This window comes from Botryllus schlosseri, chromosome 14 (genome assembly GCF_051294905.1).
Source record: "Botryllus schlosseri isolate E-star chromosome 14, Bs_hap1, whole genome shotgun sequence".
NCBI classification, from domain to species: Eukaryota; Metazoa; Chordata; class Ascidiacea; order Stolidobranchia; family Styelidae; genus Botryllus; species Botryllus schlosseri.
Window position 1 is genome coordinate 23,844,788 of NC_137249.1, and position 22,465 is coordinate 23,867,252.

Genomic DNA, 22,465 nt, shown 5'->3' on the forward strand with positions numbered 1-22,465 from the left:
TGCTCATGTGATGGGAGATGAAGAGTATTGGTTTCAAATTGGCGAATGTGTAAGACAGGGGGCGATTTGGGAAGTGAAAGCATGTCCACTGGACGAAGGGGTCTTCCGGTAGTTAATTTTGGGAGACTCTTGGAGGTACAGCAGGGTTGTAACCAAGTCTCTGAGTCACTAGTCAACCTCACTTTTATAGTTTTGACGCGAAGTCGAGTCATTTTCAATTCACCACCGAGTCAAGTCTGAGTCCAAGTTGGTGAGCAGAAAGTCGCGTCCGAGTCATGGTGTTATGACTCGAGTCTGAGTCCAAATCATTTTGTTGACTGCTCAGTTTCCAGTTAAAGTCTTGTTAAACTCACTTTTTATACCTTGCAATAACGGGGCTAAATACGAAAAAAAGGTATTTCGGGCTCAATTCCCGAAAGACCCGCCGCACCGTTACTTGGGTACTTGGTCCAATTTTCACATGCTTTTAACCAAAATTTTAAAAAAGGGAACAAGTTTTTTTTTTTAAAGTGGATATTTGGGCGTTCTCCGAGGACAAAGTCAAAAAAAAAAGACGTATGGTAGGTAACCCTACTGTTTGGATATATCGAATAGTTCGCATTTATTCTCCTCAATTTTAGCAGTAGCGTAGGAGCATATCAAGATGAAGTTTACTCATAAAATTTCAGAACATCACAAGTCTGCAATACAAGGAATGATAGGAAGATGCCGAAACGACTAGGAGTAGTCTTTGAGATCGAACACCCACCTTGGCCAGGGGTGGGCAAACTTTTGAGCTCGCGGGCCGCATTCAACATATAAATCCATTTGCCGGCCGCACTACATAAAATTAGGATTGTAAGCCAAAACGTATTATTTGTATTTGATTATATAGTGAGGACATGGAGATAATATATGAGCTTATTTAAAACAAACCAAACATTGCTTTGATGATATCGTACACGCGTCCGAAACATAGTGGTGAGATTTTATAGGCTGGTCGACCCCAACCGATTTGTCAAAACTTTAGAGATGAAAGACGGTTGTCCCGATTCTTGGAACAGGACTGAAATTTAAATCCGTGAGCAGCGACTTGTTCATAGACTTACTGATTCCACTTTTAGTTCAGTTCCAGGATACACAATGCAGCATCACTGACAGCATCATAACCATGTTTGCTTCAAACACACTTCTACTATGAGTAGATAAAATATAAATACCCCTATTCTACGCATAAAGAGAACAAATATACCTAAGACACGCGCCAATCGTTTTATATAAGCACATCACTGAAATAATTAGAACTGGAGTGGCCAATTTGAACTCGTGATCCGAATTATGTCAATCTCGTTTAGGATTCCTGTGATATTTAGCAGTGAAACCTTTCAAACTGCGTGGGTCTTGAGATCGGGCCGACGTGCCAGAAATTAAACTTAAAAAATCATGTAGGAAGTATTTTGGCCTACCTTAGAACAGAGGTTCTCAAACTTTTTAAGACACGCCCTCCCCCTTATGATGGTGAAAGATTTCGCGCCCCTCATCGTCATATCATAAAACGCAACCAGGATGCTAGCAAACCTAACGGAGATAGTTTGATGGGATGGAAGTTTAATTACGACTGTCGATGAGAGATTTTTAAATATGAAATTCTGACTTAATAAAGAGCAATATTTGTGAAGTGAATGACAATCGCGCATAGCGAGAAAAAAATTTTCAGTTGAGCTCAGCTTCGCGCCCCCTTCAGATGCTTTCACGCCCCCAAGGGGGGCGCTCATCCCAGTTTGAGAGCCACATTATCATGGTGAAATATACTGAAAAAAAGTTTAATCAAGTCCCTGCATTAATTCGATTTTTAGTAGCCTACGCATTTAATCAATATTTTCAAAAGTTTCTTTAGACTTTCGCGGACCGTACAGAACGGTGTTGCGGGCCACATGCGGCCCGCGGGCCGTAGTTTGCCCACCCTGGCCTAGGCGATGTAAAGAGATGGCATGCACACTGAATGAAAGTAAAATAAAATAATATAAAGTGACAAGCGATAAAATCAGGTGGCAAGGGACGGAAGGCGAGATCGATATGTCGCGTTGTGGTCTGGTAAATGGTGAGGGCTGACTAGTATATCTATTCAGCAGAAATTGCTTGTATTTCGACTTGAAAATGGACATGCTCGACGACTGTCAGATAGCCGGCGAGATACTGTTCCACACTTCAGGTCCGGCATATTTGACGGAGCGATGATCTTTTTTTGTCAATTATATGATAGTTGGACGACGTGGACGCGCTTGTGTCGTAGCCTACTTATTAGGCTTACCATACGTCCTCTTTTAAGAGGATTTGTCCTCTTTTTTGACATTTTTGAAAGTGTCCTCGGAGGACGCCCTTTTGTCCTCTTTTATGAGATTTTGTCCTCTTTTTTGAAAATTTAGGTCAGATTTAGAGCAAATTGCGAGCGATATGCCGCAAATTAGTACATAAGTGACGCTCCGGCGGGTATTTCGGAGTGAAAAACGGTGATTTTAGCTCATTACCCACTTGGTAATGTGGGAAAAATTCACCGATTTTTGAGAATTCTTCTCCGGTTTTGTAAGTCTGAAGTTTCTGAAAAAGTGTCCTCTTTTTAGATTTCCAAAATATGGTAAGCCTACTACTTATGCACTTTTGATACCGAGGTAAAGAAATCATTGAAGTTTACGGGGCAGTGGCCGCAGTGGAACTGATAAATAAACTTTGCAATTTCTAGTTTCCGCATATCTTTTATGTTTCGGACACCGAATTTTTCGAGCAGTGATTTGTTGGACACACATCCTGTCCCTTTGGGGCCCTGGCTATGATACGGAGGACCTGATGTTGTTGTTGTTGTAGCGGCTTCAGTGCAGTTTTACTGGCAGCCCCCAACAGATGATGCCATACTGTAACTTCGATGGGAAAAGTAATTTAAATAGTATCAGGAAGACCGAGACTGGCATGTAGTCTGGCATGCAGCTTCTGGCTTTCGTTGAAAATGCCACTCAAATTTTGAAATATTTTCAATTATATTTACTGGAAATGTTGTGTTGACTAAAAAAATGTCGTCATCACCTCACATTTTGCCGCCCCCTTCAAGCCTTCTGCCAATGCCGCAGAGCGATATCCGCCGAGTGGCTGTTACGCCAATGGTTTCTGGTCGCATTTTCAAGTACCAGTACCAATAGACGAAAATCCATATGGTCTATATAGTTACTTTACTATTCTTCGAAATTACAATGAACTGAAATGAACTTGGTCTCGAGTCATATGACTTGGTTCGAGTCATGCACAATGACTCAAGTCCAAGTCGAGTCAATACAAAAATTGACTCGAGTCATTTCCGTATTTTGAGAAAATGACTCGATTCGTCAGAAAATCGTGACTCGAGTCATTACAACCTTGAGGTATACAGTACACCATTGAATAATATATTCGTATTGGAATACACCCGAAGATTTTCGGCTGACACTCGTCCGAGGTAATCGCTTTAACGTTCTTTAATGTCCTAACACTGCACTCTATCTACATGACCATTGCAACAGACGATATTTGTAATGTCAACTATCATACACCATTTAGGTTACCAGACATGCTTTCGTTTTGCTGGGCTTATGAATCCAGGCCTAATCTAGATCGTTAAGGCATATTATACATAGGCCTACATCATATATTTATACAATTGGTGATGCTACTAGGCTGGCTGATCCACAGGAAAAGTTTGCCCAGTTCGTATTCGTGCTGCTTTTGTAGTAAAATTGTGGACTACCACGGATCTACCTTGATGACCTGATATGCAGAGAAAGATGAATTCCGCCAAGACGTACGATCTTCGGTCTGAAGCTAATTTAATTGGGACTGTTGAAACTCATTCTTGTGTGCATAGGCACTCTTAGTATATTCCGATTATTTAGCACTGTTTGTGACAAATTTGTTACCAAGAGCCTAGTCGCATTTGGCATTTCTGCTACGAAGTACCTGCGGCATCTGTCATCGGCCTAGTGCAGGGGCGGGCAACATACGGCCCGCGGGCCGGATCCGGCCCGCGATGGGATTTTGTCCGGCCCGCGGACAGTTTTCCGTCTCACATGATGATGTGGCCCGCGGCCCCAGTCTCCCGAGATTCCCCACTACTTGCTTACATACATCAAATTAGTGACTGTATGTTATTATATACATGTATGCGCAGCGAGCGAGGGTGGAGCTTACGCGTAAGTTCGTCGGAGCGAGAAGAGATGCATTATCGGCATATACGATGTACTCAACCCTAATGTCATTTGTGGTAATCATGGTTTTTGTCGACTACAATGGTCATTTACACCAGGCCGATATTTCTTATTTTTGATTCCGTAACCGTCGACTTGTTGCGCGGCACACTTCTAGCCTTTTGTAAGACACCGCTTATGCCAGGGGTCACCAACTCAAAATGGGTCGCGGGCCACTTTCAAAGTTGGAGGCCGCGGGCCGCGTTGAATTCAATATCGAGATAAAATAGGCCACACAGTTGAACAATCACACTATCTTGTCACCTACTAAACCCTAATGAATTGATATCTTTGTAAATTTGGCGTAGGCCTACCGGGCTTACCGGGCGCCTTCAAATCTTCATTAAGGATTGCACAGTGTGTATATTGATCAGGGAGAAGCAGACATGGTGGTGCCTATATGCCAATGCTGTTCTGAATTCCACATTGTCTTCGTCATTATTGGCGAGAAATGGCTTCGAAGTTACATTGCTGTCGTTAAAATACATACAAAAAATACGATTTATATTCCTTGTATATGTGGATAAATGGGCGAATGATGTATCAATTTAGCAATCCGGCCCACAAGTCCCTAATTTTCCTATATCCGGCCCGCCGACTGGAGATGTTGCCCGCCCCTGGCCTAGTGCGAATAAAGCCAGTTGGTTAGCACCGCCCGTTACTGTATCAACTAGTCAACGACTAATCACAATACCGCTCTGCTGGCGCGGCCGCGTCGAGAAGAATATTCTAGTATAGTCCGTAATACCTGTGTCACGTCATTATTGCATCACGAAACCAGGGGTTAGCATCGTCGCGCGGGCGTTCTCTACATTCAATCACTAGTTCGTAGTAATAGAGGTGACAGAAGATAATACGATTGGATACTGATCAAGGCTTCGTTAGGTTCCAGCCGCGCGTAAGGTTCTAGAGAGATTCAGTACCATATTCATCTCGGTAATGACAACAGTAGTCGAGCATTGGATATATGGATGGATATCTTTCATTGCACATTTCCATATTACAAACCGCAATTCTGTTCCATACCATGCGGTTCCCTGCTTAGGATATAGGGTTTGAAAGATTGCATGTAAGTGTTTCAGATCACAGCTTGGCATATCACAAGGAGTTGATAGTTAAGTATTACGGTAGTGCATGTTTGACTGTTTGTAGACGGTTTGTAGGCACGATTTGCTCACTGATATATCTTGAGGATGTTTAGAAAGATATATGTTATGCAATATAACTGATACTTTATTGTTTATATCGCACTTGTAAGAGTAGTCGGCTGGGGAGCGAGGTTGTAGGCCTGCAATTTGTGCGTGGTGTTATAGATTATATGTGTCCTATGAAAACACTGACTTGCTGCCTCTGTATTTGTGACTACTTTCACAGATCAACAGCAAGAAATCACGTCTTGAATACTCCAGTTAGCTTCGATAGATTTATTTGGTATTGAATTGTCGAGCAAATAGTTTATAGCTACATCTTTCCATGGCACGTAAGTAATGAATTTCATTGTGCGCGCTAGCATATAGTTTGAAGTAATTTGACTCAGAGCGCGGGGGAGGGAGTTTGTAGTAAATGGTTTAGCTGCAGTAACTATAGTAGTCTAGTTACTAGAGTACTAGAAGATGTGATGGGAGAGGATAAACCGTTACATTGTTAAAGATATCGATATGAACGCGCTCGCTGATTATCACCTTGTCCTTTCAAGATTAGACTAGTAACACACGTTCCGGCTCTCGTAAATTATTATCGTATCTTGATTTGCGTCCATAAGCAATACAAAACGCGTCACCGCGATTGCAATGATTCGCGGTCCCGATTTTTGACAAATTGTCTTGACTGCTCTTCACATATAGACGATGTCATCCATTATTTCAGAACATGAAAACAACGTAAACTTGATATCTAGAAAGTCCGTGACGGGTAGACTCTAAACTGCAACAATTTTAGATCAAAAGGTGATAGCGGTCGAAATTTTCTCTTCAACTTGGTCGGACGGCAGAGGCCACTCCGTATCTTGACCAGAGCATATAGATAGAGCAATGGTTAATAAACTTTTTAGACCGCAACCCAAATCTGAGTATTGATGGCATCTCGCGATCCAAGCCTCATACTATTCATCAAAAGGAATGCATTTTAAATATTACTATGATACATTTTTACGGGCATGTATCGCAGTTTTGTGGCGATTGGAAATGATGAAAAAAAATATTAATAAACTGATACTGATACTCATAGGCGCCGACTTTTCTTTTTCAACGAAGTGGCGAAGTTTTCTGACGTCATAATTGTTCCATATCGATGACGTCATCATCGCACTAAAACGCCCTTTACTACATGCCGCTGGTTAAGATGCAGCGTTAAACCATTGGCGTGACGTTTTAATGCAGGCGCTGCACTCATTAGTATCAAACCATGCAGTCGAGCTATTGAATGGAATCTTAAAACGGTACGATCATTCGAAAGTGTAAATGCGCTACCAGTCCGTCCGACGGAATTCATCGAACAAAAGTTATAATTTATGTCACTGATAATTTGGAGTTGCATCAATGTTATTCACGCGGGTGTGAGTAGCGAAATACAATACGCCAGTGGTTCTCAACCTTTTTGACCTCGCGACACCCTTTGGAAACGAAAAATAGTTCACGGCACACCATCACGGTGGTTCTGAACTTTTCCGGCTGACGGCAGCTGCAAACTACCAGAATACCTATTAGCATTTAGCACCCACTAGTAACGTCGAATAATGTGACCACCTCTGCAGTCAATCCAAAATGTTTCTGCACTTCCAATTATTTAAAATAAACTTATCCAATTTAATAATTCTAAAAGTAAACTTTTGTACTTGAAGCGTCCCTCATATAGCTTACCAAGCCGTGATAGAAATCGTCTTGTTACTCGGGCCAGACAATCGTTCCTTCGTCATTGCAACAAACAGGGCGTATTCAGACGAAGGTAATAGGGGTGATTTTGATATACGACTTCACAGAAACTTCGGGCTGCCCTTAGATACGATTTCGTAAGATTTGCTTGAAAATAAATCTGCCCACTGCCGCATTGGGTCGAAGTGGTCAAGCGCCATCGCCGCTAACGAACACGGAGGCGTAGCGGTGTACCAGTCTATACAATGCATCTTTACGCAGATCGTGTACCACACGTTAGGATAACCATGCCTCAATACTTCTAATGGCAGCCAACCGCAGTTCAATTATACTTCCAATAAATCAAGATTATAACCTCAGCGGCGAAGAGGTTTGGTAATTGATATAAGTTGATCAACATTACTCCTCAATTCTCATATTCGTCAACAGTAATGCAACGTTGTGCTACAGGCCTACAGTTTACCGGAAGATCTGGCACGATACCAAACAATTGCAATGTGAATTATCATGTTTGAAATTCGAATTTATAAGCGCGAACGTCAATCGTAAAGAAGTTGATTTATTGCTGGTGATTGGGGAGACGGTGAGGATTAGAAAACTACATTGTCATTCAGGCGCCGCCATGTCTGCTCTTCTCTGCGTGCGATCAATCACGTATTGTGCAATACTGAATTCAGCCTTCAAGGCACGGGATCTGCCCGGTAAAGCGAATTCGAGGGGGCTTTGATTGCGGGCATAATATCAATTTTGATTGGTCAAATGTACGAAGGGGCGTTGGAGCGATTTCAATATCTTTTGACATAGTAGACAGGAGGTCACGAAACAACATCATGTAATGAAGTTAATATATCGCCCGAATATGTTAATTTATTATTGGCGAGCGCCCTACAGTTTCCAAGACACCTCATTCGGCTCTAACGGGAAATCTGATTGCGTGAGCAGGGAGGAAAAAAAAATGATAGTAACATATATGCAAATCCCGATCATATTTTCCAATTTCAACCATAAATTGTCGAAAATTTTCGCGCTTGGCGCGTTTAGGCGAAGTAATGCGTCTCTCGGTACAATAAATGTCGGTGATAAGTCGCGGCGAACACGACTAACCTGATGGGGTGTCTGGGGCCAACCCCCCGAATTTGGTTGATCACCCTATGCTATGGGGCCCAAGACCAGCGTTTTTTGGGGTAGGACTGACGAAGTGCTATTACGGTTCTGAGCAAACGTATGCCATGGATCGACCAGCTAGTGGAAAATAAACAAATGCAGCCATCGCATTAAATAAATTGACTTTTGTTGTTTCTTGTAATTTCACTATTGTTCTTCTTGTGACTGGTGGTGAAAAAACAATTCCATTCATTCATCAACCCTGGCTGATAATGTCTGGTTTTGTTTTTACACCTCGCTCGCATAGATCAAATACGTGATTATGACTTCATAAATGGCGGGAACCAATTTTTACCGCCTTCAGCGAGCGTAACTTATGTAGGTGGTACGCGAGCACTGCATAAAACCTCGAAATGGTACGTGAGTGGAAAAAGGTTGGGAACCACTGCGTTAGAGGAATTGTTTGCAGATTAAACAGCGATTTTGGCGGCATTGGTGCATTTCCCGATTTACGTTCGCGAAGCATTTTTGGAGTACATCGTTGTTTATGCCACAAATCGACCTAGGAACAATGTATGACGTCCTGTTCCTATTTAATATAACGAATATGGGCTAGAACAGGAGTGGTCAACCTTTTTGCTATTCACGGCCGCATTTCGATTACTCAAGCAGCCTACGGCCGTATTTCAGGACATTGTCGTAATACGCTAAGTGGGCGCCAAATATCCACATTAAACTGTCCTTGCCTATTACCGGCGAATTCCGGTCTATATATGTTTTCATATCAGCTCATTATACGCACCAAAATCGCAAGATATCATGTTATGAACACTTGAACAGTTACTGGGATCCATAACGGTCGAACGGTAACGCAATTAACCCTTTGCGACCGGCGGACCAGTATACTGGTCCGCAATTGTTTAACACGGAGGAGTCGTTATTTATTCTAAGATAGCTCGACCTGCATTACTTTCTAAACGGTAACAATCGATTTATATGGATAGTTATTATGAATACGCATACATAAGACCATGTACAACCTATTATATCAATGTATATCCTGCTTGAAATGCAGATTGAACACGCAAAAACGTTTCCCGCAAAATTGAATTTGTAATGATGTTCGCGTGAATGGTCGCCTGGAATATAAACCATTGTATCTTCCGTTCTAGACGTCATATAACCAATTACAGTTATCTTCTATGACTTGTTGTTGTTCATACTATTCAATGAAAGTCCTTATATCGAAGATTAGCACGTAGAGATGTTTCAAATCGACGTGAAAGAAAGCAATACCTTATTACGTGAAAATCATGGCTGGTTAAGTTCATCCGACTCGTTGCGGCTTCAAACAGATGTACAATTGCTTCAGGCAATTGCAAATTGTACATATGGTTGGCCATTATCCTGGCATATTCATCAATATCCCTATCATGGGGCTTAGTATTGTATAACAAAGCCGACACCAGCCCTAACACTACACAACTAAGCGTGAGAGTTAGGCTATTTTGGTACCAGAGCCTGTAATAACAACATCATATAGAGGCAGTTATATATCGGTTTAGATGGCACACGAAGTTACTGTTGGCTTCTATGACTACTGTTGGTCATACATGGAACACTAGCCGTGTAGAATACAGTTCAAATTGATGTGAAATAAAGCAATAATGTATCACATGAACTGACTTCTCGAGCGTATATGGGCACTGGGCAGTGTCGAATCCGTTATGCAGTTGCAAGTTACATATAACAAGCCACTGGGGTTGATACCACTTCAATAGCATGCAGATATATAAAACCGCGTTCGATTCCCGCCGGAGGTTTATCTGGGCTCCTCTTCCCCTGCCGTTGCCGTTCTTACGGCGACAAAAAAAGCCCAGAAAAAGACCCGACGAAAGAAAGCACTCACAATGAATGGAAAAGAACTCGTAGAAAGAGCCGCGGCTTCAAAGAGATCAACATCGAAAAAGAACTGTGACATCGGGCACTCTAGGCCGAGGGTGGATGTTAGAGTAAAGGATCGCTACTGATGCGTGTCGTTCTACATCCTCCTATCTGTTCATGACATCGCATTGTGTCTTATCGCATTGTACATTGTGTGTGACTTGTTCAGATAAAAATATAACCCAACCATGTTATGTTATGTTATGTTATAGTTACTATGTTATGTAGAATTGGAAGTGAATTGCCTTCCACGAGATTACGCGATTACGTAATCGATTACTCAACGGCGGCGGCCGCGTGATCCGTGCTCATCATGTCTACCTTTCCAAGATCGTAGCGATGGGCTATGAAGCGCTATAGCAGCGTGTAATGTCTCGTTGGAACGCCGAGATTCATGCGAAACACAATCAGGTGGTCATATACCAAGAGAGGGCCTAAGTATGACGTCAGAAGATATAGAAGAACAAAATTGTATTTTATTTTCAAGAAATCGAGAACATTTTCTCGCACACCGCTATTCCCTCTGGTATCTGAGCCGTAAGAGTATCTCAGACCGCTAGGCGGCTACTTCAGGTTTACGGCAATATATTGGGCGTCGATTTAAACCATATGGTTGACATTTTATTGTCTTTTTTGTGGATGCAGTAAAATTTTGGTCGGTAGGCCGGCCGATTAGAAAGGGTTAATTCGTAACGGTCGGTCATATTCACGAATGAACTTCGTCATTTATATTAGTAGTTTCACATATTCATGTCAGATATGTAGGCTATCGTTTCTCACTCCATGTGATCAGATTCATCGGTAGAGTGGATGGAGAGGGTGTTTTCGAAATGTTATGGCAAGTTATAAATGATGATATGCATCTTCGTGCGGGCCAATTGTTATCAATCACTTCGTTGTATTCTGTTATTTCTTGACCTCATATCAGGATTTTCGATATAGTTGGAAGATATTGTAATCTCCCTAACGCACTATAACAGTGGTGCTAAACCTTTTTGTCTTCGCGGACCCCTTTCGGACCGCCGCGGACCCGCACGAAGTTTTAGTTCAAATTTAGCTCAATTATCCCTCCTCGCCATCTGATTGGCGTAAGCGGTGTCTTTAAAAAACCCTAGAAGTGGGCCGTGCTTGCTACAAGAAAATTTGCCTGGTGTAAATGGCCATAGCAGTCGACAGACACATGAATGCCTCAAAAAACAACAGCTCAATTATCGGGCAGCCGTTTTCTGTCTAGTGCAAATGACAACTATAGGCTTAGTGATAAACAACAACAAAATGACCTTTCTTGAAAATAAGATCATTCAATATGCATATAGATAGACGGCCGCCAACACATAGTAATTGAATTACGTGTTGAAGGCCGCACAAATTTCCTTCTACGGCCGCAGGTGGGCCAGGTCACCCATGGGCTAGAATTGATTCTACTTGCGGGCGCATGTCGCGATCTTATCAATAGAAATCCACTGTCTACAAAATGCCCAATAGTTTAAAATTCAATACGAGTACTTCCAGCAATTAAGTTTATCGGAATATTATTGAAGGTTCCCTGTTCAAACGAATCAAATAAATTCAGAATTTGTGCCACCCAGAATCTCGTGATGCATCAATATTTGACAATGGCATGGCATGGCCTACTGCGCGTTAATAACGCAAGGAACACTGAAAATGACATTATGCGACAATTTCGGAGTACGAATGTATCAAGCGGACAACAAGAAATATAGATGATGGCAAAGGAGACAGCGTGTATTCTAATCAGTATCGCCGCGAATGGGTTTTGAGTCTGACACCGTATTGAGTAGCTGTCGTCGCGACAATTGTGTCTCATTATATCGGTATTTAAACTGTATTGCTGCATTTCCCGATTAATGTCACAGGCAAAGCCTTATTGTTAGAGAAAAGAATATGCGCAGAAATTAATTCCAATTTTTAGGCACACACCAACACACCCTCCAATTTCGCGCTCCGATTACCAAAACTATCACGAAGCTAGCTAGCTCAAGAATGGTTTTGTAAACGAATATGGGCGCACATAATTTACATTTTAGAAAAGCAGAACGTCTATCTGGGCGCCTGATCGGGAGAGGAGATCTAGCCATGGCGCTTCCCAGCATACGCTCGGTGCGTTGCCAGTTGAAAAATAAGGGGATTAAGATTTATTTCAACTTCTCAACTTCACCAATATGGCATCAATTCAATTCGGGTTAATGACATGTGAAAATGACGATCATATAGTGTCTTCGTGTTGACAATTTTAGGCGTATGATAAGCTTGCCAAAGAGTCCTGGAAGTGCTGTCAATTAGCGAGTCCCTGATCTCTGGTGAACAATTAAATACGCAGACATATAGTACGCAGCCTCGGCAAATCAAAACGTCCGAACCTGATGGCACCGATTTTAGGTGGTTCAGACCTTTGTCGCCTTTCAGAACTCAATCCAGGATACACATCTTCTGATCGTTGCGTTCGAGAATTAGCGCAAATCATATTACGCACGTTTAAGTCTGTTTGCAGCCATTCGATGTTATTTCGCGATGTCGCTATTTAATCATCATGACATAAAACAATCGCTAATCAGCATAAACTCGACCGCATTGTATCAAACCAGCGAGAGATAGGAGCCGAAGCATGCTAGGCCTGAGACGCGATATTAGGCCAGGAATAATATCTTTCGCACCAGGCCTATTGCAGATTCTGTTTTGTAGGCCAGCGATGATATCGTGCACACCAGGCCAAAGCTGCCAATGCAGATGTAATTTTGCAAGCAAGCGATGATATAGTGTGAACTTGGCCTATTGCAGATGCGATTGTTCAAGCCAGCGGAACCAGGCTTGTACGAGACGCGACAAATAAGGCTAGCGACGATTGACACCCGCACGGGAACGAATGACCTAATTTCGCGACCGTATCTGCGGGCGATCATCTCAGACAATATGATTCTCGTAAATCGGCCGCACGGAACACTGATAACACAATTGTTGAATTGCAACTGAATATTAGAGTTAGAATGGTCATTTCAAAATAAAGGGATTTCGCGTTTCAAAAAGAGGGTTTCCATCCCCGAAACCACCGTGGCTACGCGCTTATCAAAATCGAAGACGTCTCTAACGAGGTCGCATGGATTCGCCTGATTAGTAATTACTGGTCGCAAATCACTTGGGCCTTTGAGTGTATGGTACGAGGTGGTAACCTCGTAAACTGGCGCGTATGTGGTGCGGATAACGCGCAGGCAACAGTTGCGCGCAACGCAGCTCTATGAAACTCGTTATATGGCTCCTTGGGAATTACAACCGAAAGCAAAGGGCCAATTAGACGGACAAGGTCCTAATACCTGGTCTATTGATACGAGTAATTTTTGATATGCATCGTGCGTTACCGAGTATTGTGCAGCGTGTTCACTATTTTGTAATGTTTATGCCACAGTGCTATCTATATGTTATATGCTGTTAACCAGCTGAAACCTTAGAAAGGAGCCCAGGAAATTTATTACGATTTTCCCCGATTTTCAGATAGGACTAAACAGATACCAATGGATACTGATCGTGAGACTCTAGAATGTGAGATTTGTGGTAAACGATTCAGCGGCGAAGGCCAAATGAGGAACCATTTGCGTGAGCATGAGGGTCACGATCTTTACTGGTGTGATGTATGCGGTATGAAAGGTAAGAGGGATTTTGTGGAACATCTACGCACTCACACTGGTAGCAAGCCCTTCCAATGCGAAATTTGTGGAGTGGGATTCACTCATAAAGGTCGCCTGAAGCGTCATATGCTCGAACATGGGTCTTTCACGCCTTTCGAATGCAACATATGTGGAAAGTACTGCCAATATAAAAGCACCTTGGATAGTCATATACGCACTCATACTGGTAGCAAACCCTTTGAATGCGAAATTTGTGGAGTTGGATTCGCTTGTAAAAGTAGCTTGAAGACTCATATGGTCGTACATGGATCTTTCACTTCTTTCGAATGCCAGATATGTGGAAAGTGCTTCTGCAATAAAAGCACCTTGGAGTGTCATCTACGCATTCATACTGGTAGCAAACCGTTTGAATGCGAAATGTGTGGAATGGGATTCGCTCAAAAATTTAGCTTGGAGAATCATATGATCGTTCATGGATCTTCTACACCTTTTGACTGCAAGATATGTGGAAAGTGCTGCAAAAATAAAAGCGCCTTGGATAGTCATCTCCACATTCATACCGGTAGCAAACCGTTTGAATGCAAAATATGTGGTGTGGGATTCGCTCGTAAAGGTATCTTGAAGAATCATATGGTCATACACGGATCTGTCACGCTTTTCGACTGCAAGATGTGTGGAAGGTACTGCCACAGTAAGAGCACCTTGGATAGTCATATACGTAGTCATACTGGTAGCAAACCGTTTGAATGCGAAATTTGTGGAGTGGGATTCGCTCGTAAAGTTAGCTTGAAGACTCATGTGGTCACACATGGATCTTTCAGACCTTTCGATTGCAAGATATGTGGAAAGTGCTTCCGCAATAAAAGCACCTTGGCTACTCATTTACGCTCTCATACTGGTAGCAAACCGTTCGAATGCGAAATTTGTGGAACGGGATTCGCTCATACAAGTAGTTTGAAAAATCATTTGATAGCACATGGCTCTGTCACACCTTTCGAATGCCAGATATGTGGAAAGTGCTTCTGCAATAAAAGCACCTTGGACTGTCATATACGCATTCATAGTGGTAGAAAACCGTTTGAATGCGAAATTTGTGGAGTGGGAATCGCTCGTAAGAGTAACTTGAAGGCTCATATGGTCACACATGGATCTTTCAGACCTTTCGACTGCAAGATATGTGGAAAGTGCTTCCGCAATAAAAGCACCTTGGATAGTCATCTACGCACTCATACTGGTAGCAAACCGTTTGAATGCGAAATTTGTGGGATGAGATTCGCTCAACAAGGTAGCTTGAATAATCATACTGTCGTACATGGATCTTACACTCCTTTTGATTGCAAGATATGTGGAAAGTGCTGCAAAAATAAAAGCACCTTGGCTAGTCATTTACGCTCTCATACTGGTTACAAACCGTTTGAATGCGAAATTTGTGGAGTGGGATTCGCTCAAAAATTTAGCTTGAAGAATCATATGATCGTTCATAGATCTTCCACACCTTTCGACTGCAAGATATGTGGAAAGTGCTTCTGCAGTAAAAGCAACTTAAATAGTCATGTACGCACTCATACTGGTAGCAAACCGTTTGAATGCGAAATTTGTGGGGTGGGATTCGCTCAAGAAAGTAGCTTGAAGAATCATATGGTCGTACATGGATCTTACACTCCTTTTGATTGCAAGATATGTGGAAAGTGCTGCCAAAATAAAAGCACCTTGGCTAGTCATTTACGATCTCATACTGGTAGCAAACCGTTTGCATGCGAAATTTGTGGAGTGGGAATCGCTCGTAAAAGTAACTTGAAGACTCATATGGTCACTCATGGATCTTACAGACCTTTCGACTGCAATATATGTGGAAAGTACTTCTGCAGTAAAAGCAACTTGAATAGTCATGTACGCACTCACACTGGTAGCAAACCGTTTGAATGCGAAATTTGTGGGGTGGAATTCGCTCAACAAGGTAGCTTGAAGAATCATATGGTCGTACATGGATCTTCCACTTCTTTTGATTGCAAGATATGTGGAAAGTGCTGCCAAAATAACAGCACCTTTGCTCGTCATCTACGCACTCATACTGGTAGTAAACCCTTTGAATGCGAAATTTGTGGATTGGGATTCACTCGTAAAAGTAGCTTGAAGGATCATATGTCCGTACATGGGTCTTTCACACCTTTCGAATGCAAGTTATGTGGAAAGTGCTGCAAAAATAAAAGCGTCTTGGATTTACATATGCCCACTCAAACAGGTATCAAGCTCTTCAAATGTGAAATTTGCGGAGTGGGATTCGCTCATAAAAGTAGCCTGAAGGCTCATATGGTCGTGCATGACTCTCTACAGCTACAGCAAGCTTGAAGCAAGATTTGCAAACACACAATGACAGCTAGCGTTCTGGGCATTGCTGATGCACGATCCCTGACTTCAATCCGATTTAACGCCTTGTCCATTGGTATTTGTAATATCCACATGCTTGCCAGAGTCGACATAACGATCGACGAAGTTACAATGATTGCTGAGTTCCATGGAGTCAATGCATGAGTTCAAATAGGCGTGTTCGCTAGATTATAGCCGTATTGTAGGGCGGAAATATGGAAATGACCGCTTTCAGAGGGCAACTTTTGCTTTCTTGCCTATTCAAGTGGACGAAAAATAGTCAAATATAGCAATCTTTATAGATAAATATCGCACGGGTGTATGTAGTGTTTGTTTTTCACTTGTGCCACCTTTTTTCATATTGGCATATATGGCGTGTATACACGACTACTGAATATATCTCCATAAAAATAGTAATATTTGCTTCTTTTCCATCCATTGGTGTCGTCGCTGAGTTTTGTACCAGGGAGAGTCGTTTCCTGATCCGTACGCCTTACGTTGAGATTTTTGTTCACGGTGTAGTTATATTTATATCTGGGAAACATGTGTGAATAATTCTGCGTTTTTGATTAGGTTTAAACGAGTAATTGCATTGAATCCAATGACTAAGAATATCTTGAAATCCCGACGATCCTTTTGTATGTAATATTGGCGCCTTTTCCATTACGAGATAATCGCGAGCCCAGAGCAAGTCTGCCAAGTTATCTATATGCAATGCACTTGTTATCCAGTCATGTTTTCCGTTACGGGTAAAGCACATTCGCACCCCTTCAATCTTTTCCGCTGTCGGTTCTCAAGCCATGGACGAATTGCATTTCACTTTCAACTTTTCGTTTTGTGTGTAATTATGTCGTTTATGCGTGTATTCGTTCTGTGAAATTATATCATTCGTTATTGGAACTCCAGAGTGGGTACATGTGTAGCAGTGCCGTAAGACGGGCGAAGTCTATCGTTTGTGTTTTAGTGTGTAATTTCGGAAACGGTCTCCTTTGGGCTACTCAGCAGGGTTGTTCAGATTTGAAAAATTGTCAGGAAACTCAGTTCAGTGATTCCAAACGACGAGTACAGTATATACGAAATTCAGACTATACACCGAGCAACAACCATAAAACGGAGGTGAATCGGGCCAAGCGCGGAAAAGATTTCAGTTCACTGGAGCGTCGCGCCCCGTTCATATACTTTCACGCCGCCCAAGGGGGTACGCCCACAGTTTGAGAACCACTGGTTTAGCATATATTGTAATTCCCAAAGTTTTCTGTTGCTACTGAAATATGGGAAACAGTTTAGCGTGACTGAAATATCTAGTTATAACGCAGCACGCATAGAACACCGATGTAAATAGGCTAATTATTACATGTGGTGACTGTTTACTAAGGCCTTAAGGCCCATCATCGTCTTCCTGGTTCGTACCGGATTTTCACTGGTGCGACGAGTAAATGATTGATTAAAAGATTATTTTATGTTGTGATTGTCAGGTTTCCATGAAAATGTAATTGAGATTGTAATTGAGCAAAATTTTGATCAAATTACCATTACACAAAATAGAAATGCTTAAGTTACAATTACATGAAAAAATGTAATAAATTACATTCAGCTCCATTACAAATTACAATTGATCCAACTCTGATCAATACTATCATTTTCATCCTATGATGCGGACAAATGCTTATGCTGCCGAGAATTGAATACCTCCTGGTATGCATCAATATGAATCAACCTAGGCACCATTCGCATAGCTCCTCCATTTGCACCTTTTGACAATCCCTGCGAACGAATTACGATCGTTTTCACAACTACGTACTTACTTGAGTAGATTTGAAGTCAGTCAATTCTACTTCTACTTCAAGTAGTTTTAAGTCGCTTGTGGAAGAAGTACTTCTTCTCGTACTTGAGTAGATTTGTTCGTCGCTACTTCTAATTCTACCTGAGTAGCTTTCTTAACTACTTTGACCACCTCTGCTCACGAGCTATTGGTAGCAAAACGGTGTATTGATAAGCGCAGTATCGTAGAAGTGGTGGCTTTTGGGGTAGGCGAGGTAGGCGGTCGCCTAGGGCCCCCCCTGGTTGATTTACGCGCTTTCGAGGGCCCCCCCTCCTCAGTTTACGCGCTTTTTTTCAAGTATTACCATTTTCCGAATAACCGCGGAATCCTTGTATCCATAAAGAATCTTGGTATTGTACCGTAAAGAGGGGTCAAACATCAATCCACATTTTTTAGTTATCATTTTACGAATAAACACAAAAATCCATGCACCAATGTAGAATATGGTACCGTAAGCAATTGTCGATCATTAAATTCCTGCACTTGGTGCAAGAGCTCACTTCGATTTTATAATCTCTATCCATTTTGCCATTAGTTAAAGGGCCCCCTCCTACATTTACGCGAATGTTATCATTTTGCAGATAACTGCGAAAATACATGTACCCATGTAGAATATAATACCGTAAACAGTAGTCAACCCGCTAAAAGAGCTTACTTTGATTTTATAGGGGGGGGGCCCTCCTACATTTATGCAAATTTTAGTTATCATTTTGCGAATAGCGGTGAAAATACATGTAGGCCTACTGCCTACATATGTAAAATATAGTACCGTAAGCAGTAGTCGATCATTAATTTCTGCAGTAGTTCCAAGAGCTCACTTTGATTTTATGATCTCTATCCATTTTGACCGTAGCTAAAGGGCCCCCCTCCTACATTTACGCGAATGTTATCATTTTGCAAATAACTGTGAAATTACATGTACCCATGTAGAATATAATACCGTAAACAGTAGTCAATTATTAAATTTCTGCGCCCGCTAAATTGGCTTACTTTGATTTTATGAGGAGGGCCTTCCTTCTTCATTTATGCGATTTTTGGTTATCATTTTACGAATAACCGTGAAAATATATGTACCCATGTAGCATCTGGTACAGTAAACAGCAGTCGATCATTACATTTCTGCATCAGCTAAATAGCTTGCTTTGATTTTATGAGGCCCCCCCTACATATATGCGAATTTTTGCTATCATTTTGCGAATAACCGTGAAAATATATTTACCGATGTCGAATATGGTACCGTAAACAGTCTATCATTAAATTTCTGCACCCGCTAAAAGAGCTTACTTTGAATTCATGTGGGCCCCCCCTCCCACATTTATGCGAATTTTCGTAATCATTTTGCGAATAACCGTGAAAATACATGCAGGCCTACAGATGTTGTAGAATATGGTACTATAAACGGTGTTCGATAATTGAATTTCTGTGCTTGTTAAAAGAGCTTACTTCTATTTTATGTCAATGAGGTCATATTATAACGTAATGAATTATTATTGAATATATACTTCCTAGTGGCAGCAGTGTATATTTCAGTGCATCAAAATTTTCCAGTATATGTTTGTGTGAGATTCTACTTGCTAGCTCTTGATGCCAGCTTTCATAGGGTATGTTAATTTCTAATGAAGCGAGGCCACACTGAGCCTGAATATCCAAAATATCAAAGGAAATAGCCATTTGAAAAGCCAATGAAAGCATGTAGGCTATTATAGCCTATATATTGTTGTTTACTGAGCCATTCTCATGACTCAACATATTTGTTGTGAATTAGGCCTTTTCTGAATGGAAATCCATTCTCGGGGTTGTCATGATTTGTTCATTTCTTGTCTGGCAGCTTCCTAAGCACTCAAAGGTTATGCATTATGGTGCTTTAAGCTGTTTGCAGGAATCTTAGATTGCAACTTTTCTTCATTTTTTCAAGCAATTTTTGCAGCTTTTCGATTTTTCATGCAACTCACTTTTTACTGGAAATATTTGGTACTATATGTAAATAGATCGCTTGATTATTTCACTGTGGTTTGAATTTGAGGTCATTTCAGATTTGACGTACATTCAGGCTAGACCGCCGTAAATTATATTACCACTGGGTCAATTTTTTCAGGCAATTGATTTTGTCGAAGGCGATTACACTGAGTTTTGCGACAGTGCCTTGGATACGAATCGATTCGAGTATCTCATACCTTAATAATTTCAAGGAACTTATCCATAAATGTACCTTTTTAGTGTAACTTTAGTGAAAAATAAATGCAACTTTCCACGGATTTGACTGCAACCAAGATTTGCCCTAAGATCAGGTGTTGCATAAGACAATTTTGACCATTACATTCTTCAAATGGGCTACCATTTCAATATGAATATGACCCTGTAAACAGCATATTAAGTAAGGCGCACTCGTCAGTTGACAACGTACACTTTTACGATGAGTTTGGTCACTCATTTAAAAGTTATGTTGTAATTTGTTGCATCAGTAGCTCCTAATTACCGTACTCTAGTCTAGTATCTGCTACAATGCCGCGAGTACATGCTAAATGTAAGTCAGAATCTCAGAAAAGGAAGTGGTTGAAAGAAATGACAATGCAAATTTTGAACTGCTACACAAATATTTTAACAATTAATGTCAGCTCAGGAATTTTCTGCACAAATTGAGGATGATGCTGTTTTCCCGAACAACTATAATGCCTTATGTCTTGAATGATGTAACAGTGCTTTCAAATACGTATATGGTATTTGATTGTAGTGGTTTTTTGTCTATGCTATTTGTGGCTTTTTAGGTTTAATCCAACCAGGCAAGTTATTACAGACAAAAAGATTTTCTCCATATCTTACAAATTTCTCATTAGTGAGTGTTGTTTCGTGTGTGTAACAGTTTATTTACAAATTGCGCTGCTACTATAGTACCGTATGTCCGTATACTTCAAAGTTTGTTGTTGTTGCCATTGTTACAATACGAATGTCATGGTTTGTGATTTTGATTGTTGCATCATACTTTGCCTTTTTGGTTTTGCTTTTAAATCTGTTTAAATCCCTTTGGTGTGCCGTTAACTCTTGAAAAGTGGCACCCGAAAATTCTTCTAGTGCAGGAAATATTATATTACAATGGATGTTGTATTGAAAGCTATATTCTTACGGATCGTGCAACTAGCTCTTCACAGGTTATACCAGTGCTGATGTGTTCCTGTGGTATTAATGGTGTTGTACCATGTTGCCGCACATTTTGCTCTATGCCTAATCATGCAACAAAATCTTCTTGGTAGAAAAAAGATAGGCCCAATCCAGCACCTGGCTGAAACCTTGACGCGGTGTGCTGGCTTATTACTAATGTCAGCCGACAGCTTTCTGGATTTATTTTTATATGGTCTATTTGGCGTGCAGTTGCCTTGGTATACTATTATGTCATGCTACATCCCATAATTCTTCTAAATTGGTGGGTCTCGACACGCACTATAGTTCACTTGAGTCACTTGTTTTCAAATATGACAAGTAGTACTTTGGCATGTCATTATAATTATTTAATATGGTTACAGTTTTATCATGATGTACAGACAATGTACTACCGGAACAGTGCATACGAGGTGTACAACAATAAAAGTATCGTTCAGGGTTAGTAAGGGGGGTCTGGGGGGCGTAGCCCCCCAGAAGTTGCGATAATGTAGATAAGGGGGGCCCCCCCAGAAGTTTCGCCTAGGGCCCCCCTAATCGTAAGGCCACCACTGCGTAGAACAGTTGTCAAAGCGTATGTTTAGAAATTGCTTTGCAGCGGACCACGGTGCTTCCCAAGTTGGAAAAGTGGACCATTACCAATTTTCAGTTCAGGAGACCTGATTTAGTAGAATGTGTCTGACGTAAAGCAGTAGTAAGTGTTGATCGAAAAGTTTCCAAGGTGCTATGGAAATACGGCTCATACCTATCGCCTGATATGGGTCTGACAATTGGGCTGTTGTACGAGGAATGTAATTATGAGGCGATTTTGTAAGCTCAATTATCTTTAGCAATCGCTTTTTATGATGGAGGTGGAGTTTTTCAGGGCCATGGAAATGTTTTTTAATAAATTTATCATCTGTATGTCCTCTTTATGTCCATTTCTGAAAACATCGAAGGTTTGAAAGTATTAGAGGGAGCTACTGAGTTTTTAAAATACCGAGGACGACGGTGTAAAAGGTTAGGAACCCTTGTTTTAAGACGCGCTAGTTTTGAGCAAATAACATGGCGTGCACGAGTCCCATCGACTGAACTTCAATTTTGTGCCATTATTACATATAATCTGTAATTTTGACTTCATATTTTATTTTCATTCTTATATGGCACCTTGCCAATTACAATCGAAGAAATAGGGGCAATACAGCTGGTTTGCCGAATATGGTTCCAGATCAATTGGGAAGATAGATTTAGCAATATGCAACAGGCGTCTTGGATATTTGCAGCGCGGTCACTATTGTTTAAAAAACAGTACTCATTATATATTTTGTGCCGCTGACG

At 41.3% G+C, this 22,465-nt stretch overlaps 1 protein-coding gene and 2 long non-coding RNA genes across 3 annotated transcripts in view; 2 read left to right on the forward strand and 1 right to left on the reverse strand.

Moving 5' to 3' along the window:
- LOC145456561 (uncharacterized) overlaps positions 1–22,465 on the reverse strand; it is a 390,319-nt gene that overhangs the window by 70,503 nt on the left and 297,351 nt on the right. The window lies entirely within an intron of this gene.
- LOC145456563 (uncharacterized) overlaps positions 4,819–22,465 on the forward strand; it is a 134,857-nt gene continuing 117,210 nt past the window's right edge. Inside the window, exon 1 of the long non-coding RNA XR_013920647.1 lies at positions 4,819–10,149. This is a non-coding gene — a long non-coding RNA (uncharacterized LOC145456563). The remainder of the gene's footprint in view (positions 10,150–22,465) is intronic.
- On the forward strand, positions 10,853–21,400 carry LOC145456537 (uncharacterized). The gene has a single exon (XM_080334674.1). It carries the CDS (start codon positions 13,693–13,695, stop codon positions 16,153–16,155), a length of 2,463 nt encoding a protein of 820 aa, XP_080190800.1. The 5' UTR covers positions 10,853–13,692; the 3' UTR covers positions 16,156–21,400.